The sequence below is a fragment of the Anas acuta genome, chromosome 1 (genome assembly GCF_963932015.1).
Source record: "Anas acuta chromosome 1, bAnaAcu1.1, whole genome shotgun sequence".
Classification (NCBI taxonomy): Eukaryota; Metazoa; Chordata; class Aves; order Anseriformes; family Anatidae; genus Anas; species Anas acuta.
Window position 1 is genome coordinate 27,608,648 of NC_088979.1, and position 14,346 is coordinate 27,622,993.

The following is a 14,346-nucleotide window of genomic DNA, read 5'->3' on the forward strand; positions in this document are numbered from 1 at the left end:
CCTGACAGAGTCCCTCTCTGGCTTTCCTGTAGGCCTTGAGGTACTGGCAGGCTGCTGCAAGGTCTCCCCAGAGCCTTCTATTCTTCAGGCTGAGTAACCCGAACTCCTGTTTTTGTAGGTGAGGTGCTCCAGCCCTCAGATCATCTTTGTCACCCTCTGGTCCATGTTCTTATGTTGGGGGCCCTAGAGCTGAACACAGTACTCCAGGTGGGGTCTCAGGAGAGCAGAATAGAGGGTGACAATCATCTTCTTTGGCCTAATGGTTGTGCTTCTTTCCATGCAGCCTAGGATATTGTTGGCTTTCTGGGCCGCAAGTGCATGCTGCTGGCTCATTTCAAGCTTTTCATCCACCAGGATCCCCAAGTCCTTCTCCTCAGGACTGCTCTCAATCCATTCTCTGCCCAGCCTGTATTTGTGCTTGCCCAGGTGCAGCACCCTGCACTTGGCCTTGCTGAACCTCATCAGGTTCACACAGGCCCACCTCTGAAGTCTGTCCAGGTCCCTCCAGATGGCATCCCTTCCCTCCAACGTGTCAGCTGCACCACTCAGCTTGGTGTCATCAGCAAACTTGCTGAGGGCACACTCGATCCCACTGTCCATGTTGCCAGCACAGTACTGGTCCCAGTACTGACCCCTGAGGAATGTCACTTGTCACTGGCCTCCACCTGGACATCAAGCTGTTGACCACAACTCAGAGTGACCATCCAGCCCATTCCTTACCCACCAGGTGGTCCATCTGTCAAATCCACGTCTCTCCAAATTAGGGACAAGGTTGTCATGTGGGATGGCATCAAATGCTTTGGAAAAGTCCAGGTAGATTACTTGAGTAAATTATATTTTAGTAAATTATTTTAGTTGACTTTTGAAAGTGAGCTGTCAAAGCAAAATGTCATGAAATGTTTTACATTTAGCCTTCAGTCCTAAAAAAAGGTCGGTATTTTACAGTAGGGCCTTCTATTTGCAGAAAAGACACTTCTGTTCATTCCAAGCCTGGGTTCTTGTTAGATGTGTGTTGTTGCACTACATTTTCTTCAGAGACCTCTCCTGATCACATAGGGAAATCCAAGCACACACTGAAGGATCTTCGTGACGGCAGGGTGTGCTGCTGAAGCAGACAGTGTCCAGTTTTTTATTTACTTATTTATTCCCTCCATTCTTAGTCTTTTGGCTTTTATGCAACAGACTCCGAGGAGACTCTGAAGGCACCAGCGGGAGGGGCGGTGCTGTTTGGGGCACCTCATTTTCAACCGACTTCAGGTCTCAGCCCCCCGCCTTGCTCCGAGGAGCTCCCCGGTCCCACCCCACACCTCAGACCCCAGCACCCCACAGAGCAGACCCCAAAACCCCACACCTCAGCCCCCGACCCCCCACCCTCCGCCGCGGCCGGGCCCCGCCTTGCCCGGGCGGCTCCGCCTCAGGGGCTGGGATCGGGGCCGGGGCCTCTCCCAGAGCCCGCCCGCGGCCATTTCGCCGCTCGTCCCGTCACGCCCGGCCCTGGCCCCAACCCTGCTGCAGGGACCGGCCTCGTCCCTGCCTGGTCCCCTGGGGGCTCCTCGGGTCCCCTAGGGTCTCTTCGGGTCCCCTGGGGGCTCAGGTTCCCCCTCACCCAAGCAGCGAAGCGGTGACCGCAGGTACTGAAACCACCGGGAACCCTCAGGGTGCCCTGAGATGCTCTTCTGGAAAACGATTCATCAAGGCGTGAAGCTGTGAGTGCTGCCATGTATGCAAAGTGATATTTGAAACATAGGTAGTAAAGCTGAAAATACCTACATTTTAAGGGAACCACGCGCTCTGTGCATCTGCTAGTTGTAGGGGTCCTTGCATGTGTGCACCACCAGCCTTGCACAAGCCAGTTTCTTGCTGGTTTGGGTGAGAATCGTCGCTGAAAGCCTGAAGTTTATCGTGTCCATTCTTGTGCCTGTATGTTTTGTGTGCCATTATCTGTGGAAGCACAGGGAACAAAAAGATTTGCTTTGAATTGAATTTCCTGAAGCGTTCATCAGTCATGATAGCAGCGATGAGAACCATATTACGATAATGCTGAGCAGTTGTGGGTACCAATATACCGCATTTATCCTCTGCCCTTATTTTTTTTCTCACACAGATTGTATTAACAACAAATGTCAAAAAAAATGGATCAAGTTCGTGACAAAATTTAGAAGATAATCTTGTGAAGGGGAATGTTTGAAAAGAAGCGTTGAACCTAAGTTTGTACAGAATGGAAGGATATGAAGTGCTGAAAGTATTAGGGGAGGGATCCTTCGGGAGAGCTCTCCTCGTTCATCACAAAATTACTGACCAGAAGTATGCAATGAAGGAAATAAGACTTCCTATGGTAGGTGTTACACACGCATCACCTCCCCATCCACTTTAAAAACAAACATAACTCTCAATACCTTTGCTGAGAGTTCAGTTTATTAGGCATCTGTGTGGTGTATAGCAGGGCTGCACCTGTGTCTGACTTGGCATGTATAATAATACTAAAATCTGTTCTGTTTCAGAAAGCATGATAGGATTAAACGCTCGTTCCCCTGATGTATTTGACTGGATTCCCATCAACTTCACTAGAATCTAGATTTCATCTGTAATACCTGATGAAGAAATTAGCTTTATGTTGTTGTTGAAAAGCACTTACTCAGGTTACCCGCTTTGCATTTAGGTAACCAAAAAAATCACAAAATGGGAGGCACTGGCTTTATTGAGGCTGAAACTAAGCTAATACCTGGGCACTTGGTTTTATGCTGAGTTCACACAGTATAGCTGTCAGCTGTTCCAAAATCAGCGTGTGCTGTTTAGTTGTTACACAGTTCTGTGCTGTTAAAATAGGAAATCATTAACTGAACTAGGAAGACACCCAGGAAGAAATCTTTAATTAATAATACCCCTTGTGTTAAAAATGATGGCGTTTTCAAGTTTCTAAAAGACTTTTTAAAATAACTGAAAAAAAGTAAATTGAAGAACGATTCTGAAAAGAAATGAGATCCATCGTGTATATATATGAAAATCTACAAGAATAACCTTTATATAAATGTACATTTCATTTCAGTCTTCATCTGATGTAGAGAACTCTAGGAAGGAAGCTATTCTTTTGGCTAAAATGAAGCACCCAAATATTGTTGCCTATAAGGAATCATTTGAAGGTAAATAAAACAATTTAAAATATCTGTATTTATAAGTTGCGTACTCTTCGGGGATCAGTGGTTTGTTTTTTTTTTTTGTTTATCATAAATGTTGTAAACAAAGCACATGTTTATAATACATGTTTATTATACATGTAATTCATAATTATATAGCATGTAGTTGGAGCTTTATAGTAAAGATAATATAATTATCCTGTTCATTAAATTACTAATTATTCTAAAATTACCTAAAATTTAGCTGATGGACATCTGTATATAGTGATGGAATATTGTGATGATGGCGATCTAATGGAAAAGATTAAGCACCAAAGAGGAAAGTTGTTCCCTGAAGACATGGTAAGAAATAGTTTTGAAACAGGCACCTAGGAATCCTTCTTCATGTAAACTGAAGCACACTCTGTCACATAAAACAAGCCATAGATATACAGACACCTTAAATGAAACAAGGTACTTATAGATAGAAGAGAAACATTACTACTTGATAACTTCCAGCAGAACAAGATAAGTACTGGACTGTAAAAGGAGTAAGAAAACAATTGCTGTCTGTATGTGAGAAATGCACAGACTGTTAAAAATACAGACAGGTTTGAATGCATAAATTTACGCAATCAAGTAAAAAATTAACACAAACCAGCCAGAATTTAGAGCCCATTAAGAGGTACTGCAAATTGGAAGCAAATAAGACCCTCTGATGAGATAAATGAAAATAACCAGGAGACTAAATAAAATATGTAGCAGTTAAATGTTTGAAGCATTCAGCATGCGTTAACTCCCTTTATCAGAGAAGCTATAAAGTTACTTCACAGAAGGTTCAAAGTTACACCGTAGTGATTGGAAATGACTTCCTGTAGTTTAGAAGCATCATCTCAGTTCAAATGAAAAGAGCAGAATCCTCACCTGCTGTAATACTTAGATTGTCTGAGTATCTCTAGGAACTTTATTTTGTAAATTTAAATATAATACGTTTCATTTTAGAAATAATCTATTATCTCAGTGCAAACCTTTTAATCTGCTTATTTGCTATGAAGTTGTAATTGTCATGATTATAATTAGACATATTAGAACAGGTTCAGAGGAGGGCCATGAGGCTGATCAAAGGGCTGGAGAGCCTCTCCTTTGAAGACAGGCTGAGGGAGTTGGGGTTGTTCAGCCTGGAGAAGAGAAGGCTCTGGGGAGACCTTACAGTGGCCTTCCAGTACCTAAAGGGGGCTACAGGAAAGGTGGGGAGGGACTCTTTGTCAGGGGGTGTAGTGGTAGGACAGGGAGGAATGGTTTCAAACTAAAGAGGGTAGGTTTAGATTAGATAAAAGTAAGAAATTCTGAAATTCTTTACTCAAGGTAGTGAGGCGCTGGCACGGGCTGCCCAGAGAAGCTGTGGCTGCCCCATCCCTGGAGGTGTTCAAGGCCAGGCTGGATGGGGCTTTGGGCAACCTGGGCTGGTGGGAGGTGTCCCTGCCCATGGCCGGGGGGTGGGACCGGGTGGACTTTAAGGTCCCTTCCAACCCAAACCATTCTGTGATAATGACCATCAGAGAGTGACTCCCTAGCTTTGTTATTGTTATATATTATTAGATTTTTCAAGATGCAGTAAGCATTCCTTCTGCCATGTGAAATTAACACTTTACCTTAAAGAATTCAGTCTTCCGTGGTAACCAGAGGACATCGTGCTGGAGTTACTTCTAAATCCTGGGTGTTCTGAACATGCCTTTTTTTTTTTTTTTAAATCTATGAGTGAAGTAATCATTACATACAGTATTGAACCATTATAACTCTCCATTACTCTTTTCAGATCCTTCACTGGTTTGTGCAGATGTGCCTGGGTGTGAAACACATTCACGATAAACGTGTGTTGCACAGGGATATCAAATCCAAGGTGAAGAGTGCAAGTTTTTTTTTTTTTTTGCCATTTACAAGCTCCTCTGCATGCAAATGTTCAAATCCCTCTGTCATAATTTCCTGTTACTGCTACGTGCTATATTCTCCATTTGAACTAAAGGATATTAAGTAGATGAAATTGCTGGGTGTATGGAATGATGGAACGTTGTGGCCTTAAACATCACCTAAGTATAGCTATACCCTTCATATCCACACTGCTGATAGCACCAATTGTTTGTGGTAGGCTGCAGGTAACTTAAAACATTAACAGGAGCATGAAAAATGTGTATGGAGTACACACTTCGTAAATATCTTGCCTTCCTTTATTTTTTTTTCTTACTATTTCCTAGCAACAAGATAGAAATTCAGAAGAAACTGTGACCTTAGGGTTTTGAGTACAGCAGTGAGATTAAGGCATTTCTAAGGTCTGACTCGTTCTTTACTAATGCTTTGGGCCTGTATTACTGTTCCATTTGCCTTTAAAAAAAGCATAGTTCTTAACTTTTTTTTTTTCTAGGAGTACTAGGTGAAGCAAGTAAAAGGAAATATCAAAGATCAGAAATGATTATCTGCTCCTTTTCTTTGTATGCGAACTACATAAACATTTCCTAGAAAAATAGATACCTAAGTGTGTAAAACTGTTCTTCTGTTGAAACGCAGAACGTCTTCCTCACCCAAAATGGAAAAGTAAAACTGGGGGATTTTGGATCTGCACGTCTTCTTGCACAGTATGTGGATATCTCCACTGATCTCTGTGGTGTAAAGTTTTGTTTGTTTGTTTGTTTGTTTTATCATATATAAGTAGTACAAAATGTTTTAAGGCATTACATTTAATGTGACTTTTCTTTGTCATTTCAATAGTCCAGGGGCATATGCTTGCACGTATGTGGGAACCCCTTATTACGTACCTCCAGAAATCTGGGAAAGCATGCCATACAACAACAAAAGGTATTCATGTTTTTGGGGGTCACAAATAATGCCTGACTGACTTACATCTTTTTTATTGTTATTTAAATCTGGCTATGTAGCTGATCTGTATTTCGTCTGGATAAAGCACTGAATTGAGCAAGGGGTAACTTGATTTTTTTTTGCGGGGGTGGCACTACTTGCTTGCTGTGGAAGAACACGATGGTTTCCCAGCAGGAGAATGCTTACTGGCAGGGGCCAGAATTCCAGCTCTCGGAATTAGGATCCCGTGGCTGCCATCTGTTGTTTAGGGCCATGTAGCACAAAGGCTTCGTAGTACAGAAAGAGATAAATATCACCAAAACAAATTGCTTAGGAGACGTTCTGGGAATGAGAAGTCTGTTACAATTGTATGGCAGTCACCCTTATTTACTTTAGGGTGGGTTAAAATAAGCAAGATTCTTTCCACTGGAGAGGCTAAGCACATTGTTGTATTGGCTTTTATGATTATTTACATTTATTTTAGTTAATTCCCTTATGCACACATAGTGAATTTCACTTTTGCTGGGCTGTTTTATTTGCTATTAAATTTCAATTATTGGCTCCAACTTTCTCTCATCTTTCTCTGTGCCTACAGCGATATATGGTCTCTGGGATGCATTCTGTACGAGCTGTGCACTCTTACACATCCAGTAAGTATGGCTTTCTTGCTATTAGAGCACTGTTGGAATTCCTAAAACTTCAAATAGCAATTAATTGTACTTTGATGGGTTCACAGCCAATTACATATTTGACTGATGTATTTGTTGCTGCTGCTTATGGAAGAGGGAAGCACTGCTCTCCCTTCTTAACCCTTCTCTGTTACGTGCCTTTTGTATTTCAGCAGCTCATGGACCTGTTGAACCCTTTGTTGAAACAATCATTCTCCTAAATTTTTAGAAAATATGTTTTTTCTTTCTTGCTAGTTTGGTTTCCTTCACTATCAGTGAGGTGATCTGGGGCTTACTAAGTCCAGTGGGTGCTGGACTGGTTCAAGACACCTGTAGGGACGTTGGAACAAGCATTGCATTTTGTGGGTGATCCCAGAAGATGGAGGCAAGGACACTGAAAATCTCTGTTAAGAAGCATATATTGTATGCAACTATAGCAAAATATTAATAGGTAGTAAGCAGTTTGCTGCTTCACATCAGTGATTGATTGATATACCTGTTGCTTATTCAGGCAAATCAAACAAGTCACTGTTGTACTGGGACAGAGAGAAGCTGGAAATATGGTTCTGGAGGTCTGTCATTTCTGGGACAGTTGTGTTTCCATCATTGATGCCATGCTTCCTATGTGGTAATTTCCTCTGGCTCCTATATACAGACACATGGTGAAGATGAGGGGCCTTATCAGGATAAGTTGTTTTGGCAAGAAAATGGGGTTGTCCTAATTTAATGTTACTTTGTCTTACTTTTTTGTAAGCAGCAGTTTAATTTCATCAAGTTACTACTATACCTTGAAATCCTGTGTGTTAGCCAACAATTTTCTACAGCTGCAGCTGCTAGCAGGACAAGAGTTTAGGAGTTCATACTGCATGTGACTGAGTAATAAGGACATGTGCATGGACGTGTGGTACCCTGAGTATGTCTGTGGCAGTGTGACAGCTATTTAGGCAGTGCTTAGAGCTGGGATATCAAGGAGTGGAGCATCTTTTCCTTTTTGGCAGCAGTGAAGTGTTACGCACCTGTTTTTATGCGATGGTCCTATCTGTTCTTGCATAACCTGTCAGAGGTGATGTAAAAGGCTGCTGCACACCGTGGATGCTCGGCTGCAGAGCCAGTGGGGTCTACCATAAGAACGCTCTTTCTGCATGGAGAGAGAAGTTCTCAGCTGTTTTAGCTCAGGTTGTTGCCCTCTGTGGTTTTAGCTGTCCCCACTGATACTGCAGTTGTCCAGTGACTTGTGCCTGATAGCAGTAACTCCTGGCTAAAGACTGGTAACAGCTGGGAAAAGTAATAACCTAAGCTGTCTCATACAGATTGGCAAGAGTAGTAGTAAACCCTTCCTTCTTACCAGTTGTACAGCTTATTAGCAAAAAATATTGTAATCACAGTTTGCATATGAAGTTTTAACTAAAGCCAGATTTTTTCATTCAAAAATGTGAAGGAGTTACTGATGTGTTCACACAGGGTCATTGTTCCACATCTCTGAATTACAGGCCTGAAATTCTTAAATTGGGATCTAAATCGGTGTGGTTATAGAGAGCCTACGTAGATGCATACTACATGTTTTTGTATCATAAATATTAAAGATGGTCTGAAATTTCATCGGTTTCTTCTCACCTTATTCTTAAGCTCCGTGCTCTAATGTTCATTTATTTTTAACGCAGTTTCAAGCAAAAAGCTGGAAACACCTCATCCTAAAGATCTGCAGAGGATCCTACAATCCACTACCATGCCACTATTCCTATGAACTTCAATATTTAATAAAACAGATGTTTAAGAGAAATCCCAAAGATCGTCCATCAGCCAGTACGATTCTTAAAAGGAGTTGCTTGGCCAAATTTATCAAAAACTGTTTGCCTCCTGAGGTATGGTATAATGTTTGTCTCTGGATTTGAACAGTAGTATCTACGTTTTTAGATACTAAATCGATTTATTTTGTAATTTGGTAGTGTATATATAACAAAAATGTTCTATTGTGTAGGTCCTATGCTAAAAGCTGTAAATACATTTGTAGGAAAGGTTTGCTTTAAAAAGAAAAGTTGAGTATTGACCTGATGCTGCTGAAATTAGACACTGTTTGCTGTCACAATTCTGTTGTATAGTAAGTCCATTTTTAACAAATAACATATACAATAACTAGAGAAAGATTAAAATGGTCCTGTACTGGTGTCTTTACATACCCATTCCAGGTGGCAGATGAATTCAAGCAGACATTAAAGGAAACCAGGAAGCATGAAGGCACGGCACTGAGACCACAAGGTAAGTCAGCAACCTTTTTCTTGATAAAACGCCTAGGAATTGTAAGATCTTAATTACAACTATAAAACATTAACATTATACGCTGCAATCAAATTTTAATTATTTCAAAATGTAACATTCTTGAACTTGTATGGAAAATGCTCGAAGGGTGTATGTTGCATTCCAACATGAGGCTTCATATTAGAAGGCTTTTAACGGGGCATAGCTGAGTGCTCTACATCATTAGCTTCCCTCCACCAGAAATACAGTGCAGAGCTGCAGTACAAACATTTTAATTCTAGCAGAACTCTAAAACTTAAAACTTTCCAATTTTCAAATGAGAAAAACTTTTAGTTATTCCATCTATTTTAAATGACAGAGCTTTCTTTCCCAGAATACAGTGAAACAAGTTATTTTTCTTACCATTTATTTTTTATAGAGGATTTGGGATTTTTTCTTCTGCATAAATTTAACTACACCCAAAATTGTTACAACTACATGTTTGCAGTACTATTTTACTGCAGGAAGGTTCAGAGGAAATGAATAGTACAGGGACTCCCTGTTGAGAATGAGATACATTGATATGAGCGTGAAGAAGCTTTCACATAATTTTCATCACCTGGTTCAGTGGTAATGATGCCGTACTTCTCCAACATCACTTTACCACAGATGTTTGCCAAATGTACTAACTCTTGTATCTGTCCCTTAATGTGTCAGGTAGTGTTGCGGCTGGTGGAAGCTCAAATAAGAAAGAAAGTAAGGTGAGTATGCAGATATAAAAATAAAATTTACATTTTAGCAGTTTAAAATGTTCTGTATTATAGAAAATAAAAAGCATTTTGAAAACTTGGTAGGCTAAACCAAACCATCTAGTATGTCAGCTGTCATCTGCACTCAAATTGCAAAGTTCCGCTGCAGTTTCAATTTCACACCTTTGTAACATTTTGATGTTTTCCACCTTTAGCTGAGTTCCAAAGAGGATTTCATTATAGGCCTGTCAAAAATAAATAAATAAAAACACCTCTCTTGTTTTTGTAAATTTTGGGATACTGCATAAAATAGTGTATTTTCTTTGCTTTTGGGACACATTTTGAACAGGCTGCTGTAGAAACAGTCCAGTCTGGACATAATTCTCACAATTCTTAGATTTTAGTGCCCATGTGAGATTCCAGGTGAATGGAAGTAAGTCACAGGTGACCAAGAAATCACTTCTGGATAGATTGTAGCACAGCCTGTCCCAGCCAAATTGAGTATATTTTTCAAAATATGTTGCCAGGAGGGCTGTTATTTTTTTCTTTTAATGGACTTGTCAATCTGAGAATCTTAATATTTGGGTGCATCTTGTTTTCTCTTGGAGTATGACTCATTTATCTTGATTCTGCTACTATTTTCAAATGTTTAGAAAAAAACATCACTACATTTGTGCTTAGCTTCAAAAACAGATTGTGTGTCAAGAAAGAGACACAACATGAAATGTAGTGTAATAATAGATGTAGTGCAGTAACACTTGCCATTGCCTTCATGGCGTCAGCAGTTTATTTTTCAGATCCTTAGGCCAGCTCTCTTGTAGCAAAACTAAAATAATTAATGCCATGCCAATAGTACTGCTTTGTTTTTCTGGACGATAAAGATTAATGTAGCTCCTTATTCTTTTAAAGCAAAGTAAAAATGAAAGCAGCAAGCATAGCAACTTAAAAAGTGAAAATACTTCTAAGGATTTGAATAAATGCACAAAGGAGCAAAGGAAAACTGATGCAGAGGGTAAGTCTTACTGTTTTAAGGCTTATGAATGTCGCTCTATGTAGTGACATTTAAATGTCATTGATCCAGCCATTTAAACAGGTAAAGCATACAAGCCTGCGTCTGTATAAAACCATGCCACTGCCTGCTACGTCTGGAATTAATATATTGTCTCCTAACGCTCATCTGAGATTTAAAAATAGTATTAATCTTGGCCAAACTATTTTAAAACATATTGTTTGAAAACATTTGGTATGGAGTAAATGCATGGGGTTATTCTACACCATTTTTACTGAATTTAATAAAAGGGATTCTGACTTATACCCATAGAATCAAACATGAAGTGCTGTACTGTTAGTTTGAACAGACAGTGAAAAACAAGTTAGATGCTAGTTATCATCTTGTTGTTGCAATTACAGCAGAAACTTCTGAAGTCCTCCCAGGAATTACTGATCCGCCCCATCCCCAAAGGAGAAAATGGGAAAAGAGGTCATTTAATACTGTAGTAGATGTCCTGGAAAATGCTTCCTTGCTTTCTGCCAGTTTTACATCTGAAGATGTTAAAAGTAAGATTTAATTAAATGTGTTTTTATGCATTTTTAATTTAAGTAGTATCAGTACTTCTTCACAAATTTTAAAAGCCAAAGAATTACAGATAATATTTAAAATGATGTAAAAATATTTTTAAAATAAGTCTACTAACCAACACTCCAGAAGTCCACTGTGATGAAGATACATTTGACACTAACAATTTCTTAGTGGTCTTGGGTGACAGGAGGGCTGCAAAGCCAGAGATAACGTTAGCAACCCTAAAACTGTAATCATGACTAAAAAGTTATGCTACCAACCCTCCTCTTTACATGCCATTTGTTGGGGGTAATGCTGAAGATACCTTGCAAAATTAATTTGATGCAGAATGCAGCTGTTGGTCTTTCAAATACAGCACTCTGTTGGGAGCACGTAACATCTCTGCCTCTACTTCTGTAGTCACTTAATGTACAGATAATGCCAATGACAAGAACAACTAATGATGTACCTCAGATGTGAGGCAGAGATTTGTCCTTCTTCTGTACTAACAGCTTTTAACAGGAACATTTAATATGGGATTTCCTCTGACAAATGTCTCAATTTTAAACTGACCCCTACCATATTAGATTGTTACAAAAATTTCATTTGATTTTGGAGATGTATTCTAAGTAAATGTGTATACATACATGCTAGTGAAATAAGTCATACAGATTTGAGTAATCAGATAAGATTTTAGATGCAAGTGTTACATGCTGATAATATCCAGGGCAGCGAAAAAAGACAGAAAAATGCATGTATTTAGATATTCTGCTATTAAAAGGCGCAAAAATGGACACAGGCTCCTTTTTGTGAGCATTATAGAGCTACCAAATAAGCTTGCAGAGACTCTGGCTCCTCACGTGAGGTCTTGGTTTCTGCTGGCTCCCTCAGAACAGAAGTTGCAATGTTACATTCTGTAATTTTCTTTGCTCTAGATGTCAAATGAAGTATGTTAGAAGAGGCCAGTGGTGCTAACAGACTGCAACTTTTCTTCCTTTCTTCCTTTTTTTTCTTTTTCTTAAATGTGCTCTTTGTAATCCATGCTGCTAATGCAATTTCGTCTAAGAAGTATTTATTAATGATTTTATACCTAGATGGCTCTGTTATAAACTACAGTGAACATAAGCCACGTAAACAGTGGAACAAGGAAACACCTCACACCCTGATGAACTTTCTCAGTAACGCAGAAATCAGCTTAGCATTTAAAACATACACAATTTATAAAGCAGGTAAATGCCCAAACGGTTTTGTAAATATGTTTATCAATAGAGACTTATTTTTCTAAGATATATAGGCCCTGTGCATGGAGATTGTGTGTTCATGTCACAACAGACTGTTGTTTGTTTGTTTGTTTATGGAATGAAAAGTGGACTTGGGGAAAAAAAAAAAGGGAAATCCAAACCAAGAATTCCTGAGTGATTGTACATCTCCAGTCTTTGTACATCTCTTTATGAAGGACTTTTACTAACGGCTTGAAGACTGAATGAGTTTGTCACGTACAGCAGAAACAGCAGAGTCATACAGTCTCCATCCTGCTAACTGGCACAGTGTATGTGTTAGGGAGGTGCAATAATGGGGCTGTAACCCCATCAGGTAATCCACCATCACTGAATCAATACTGCTCTATTTTGAAGACAGGATGGTAAGATGGCATGGCAAAAGGTAATTGTAGTCTGTAGATATGCATAGCTGCAGTCATAAATATTTGGTGTCCACTTCAGTTTTGTTATTAGTTATCTCCCCAGTTAGACAATAGCTTGTACTGGAATTTGCAAAAAACTGGAGACAAATTTGAAAGACATGTATTTATGTGTCTAATTTTATTTTTCTAAAATTAAGGATTTTGGTGACACTCATTTTTATCATTTCAAAGCTTCTGAAAATACATTAAGAGGTCCACTTGCTGATGAAACTGAAGCATCAGAAGCATTTGATAAAGTAGATGGGGAACATGAAGATGTCATAGATCCTGAGAGACTTGAGCCTAGATCTGATGAAGATGACACGTATGTCCAAATAACATCCTTTAACTTTTCTTTTCTTTGGTTCCTTAAAGTGAGTTTTCAAAAAAAAACAAAAAACAAACTTGAAAAAAGGTGGTATTTTTCGCAATTCATCTCTCTGTTAAATAATGATATCAAATGTTACTAAATTTTAATATCTTAAATACTTTCTTTGCTACATTTACAGTTATTGATGATGTTGAGATTAAACAGGTTGCTTGTTATTAGCAGATTATTTTTGCTGGTGACTTTGCGAAAATTAAAGTATGAGATGAAATTAGATCCACAGTGATGCTCAAACCCTTCTTGCATGAAACATCTTTGTACTCTGACCTTGAAATCAGATAAGCAACAGCAAAACCACTCACTAGTGGTATGTTTGCTGTATCTGTGTATTAACTTTTCTACTCTTTCATGCACAGTGCAATAAAATCACTTTTGAACCTACTTACTGAAGACATATTTGTATAGACTTTTCAACTTGTATGTTCTGCTTATGTGACCTATTTTTCCTGCTTTTGAAAAAGCAAAGTATGTCAACATGTTCTGAACAGAAATGCTGTATTTTACAGATGTGTGTATCTTTGGGGGGTGGGAATTAAGGTCTCAAAACCTTAGTCTATGTCATTGTTTATTTTGGTGGCACTGGGACATGAACTGCTTAAGTACCTGTTACTGCAGTTCAACTGCAAGCCATTAATATCAATGCATACATAGTTTCTTGGTGTATGATTCTTTGCTCCTGGTAAAAACTTACTTGGGTAAATTCAAAAGGGAACCCCTACTGGCTCCTTAACTGCAGTAGTGCAGGAAATAAGTCTCTTCCACTGAGATTTTCAACAGTATTTCTCCTAGTTATAGTGTAATTTAAATAAATATATATTTATGAAGTTGGATTATTTTGCAAAATAACTTTTTGAAATCTGTTTTTAGGGACTTTGAGGAAGATGACCCAGACTGGGTGTCGGAACTGGAAATGGTATTGAAACACAGTGACTGAAAAACTTATATTTGGAAATTTTTCTACAATAATGAAAGTTAGGCTTACCAATATGTATAATCAAAGTTGTATTTGTTGATAATAGTTGTAGTTATTAATAAAATGTTCTTAGTCAAAAAAAACTGTGTGCAGGTTTTCTGTATGGCAAACTAAGGGGAGGGATGAATAAT

General features: G+C 39.0%; 1 protein-coding gene across 3 annotated transcripts; it reads left to right on the forward strand.

Annotated features, from left to right (window-relative positions):
• The first annotated feature begins 1,416 nt into the window (after nt 1-1,416).
• NEK3 (NIMA related kinase 3) lies at nt 1,417-14,298 on the forward strand. Of its 3 annotated transcripts, none has more exons than XM_068673900.1 (16): nt 1,417-1,631; nt 2,105-2,335; nt 3,047-3,140; nt 3,379-3,476; nt 4,930-5,013; nt 5,676-5,743; nt 5,877-5,963; nt 6,559-6,613; nt 8,293-8,493; nt 8,818-8,887; nt 9,584-9,627; nt 10,525-10,627; nt 11,026-11,172; nt 12,268-12,402; nt 13,047-13,179; nt 14,110-14,298. In XM_068673900.1, the coding sequence occupies exons 2-16, from the start codon at nt 2,219-2,221 to the stop codon at nt 14,174-14,176; spliced, it is 1,503 nt and encodes a 500-aa protein (XP_068530001.1). In that variant the 5' UTR covers nt 1,417-1,631; nt 2,105-2,218; the 3' UTR covers nt 14,177-14,298. The 3 variants fall into 3 exon arrangements, with proteins under 3 accessions (XP_068530001.1, XP_068529990.1, XP_068530006.1); XM_068673889.1 differs by having other exon boundaries at nt 1,567-1,706; XM_068673905.1 differs by having other exon boundaries at nt 1,567-1,706; nt 11,029-11,172.
• Nucleotides 14,299-14,346: the final 48 nt, after the last annotated feature.

Coding starts and splice junctions, on each gene's coding strand:
- NEK3 (XM_068673900.1), top strand. CDS start 2,219: ATGGAAGGATATGAAGTGCTGAAAGTATTAGGGGAGGGATCCTTCGGG. Junction 5,964..6,558: donor ATGCCATACAACAACAAAAG/GTATTCATGTTT, acceptor CTGTGCCTACAG/CGATATATGGTCTCTGGGAT. Junction 9,628..10,524: donor CAAATAAGAAAGAAAGTAAG/GTGAGTATGCAG, acceptor ATTCTTTTAAAG/CAAAGTAAAAATGAAAGCAG.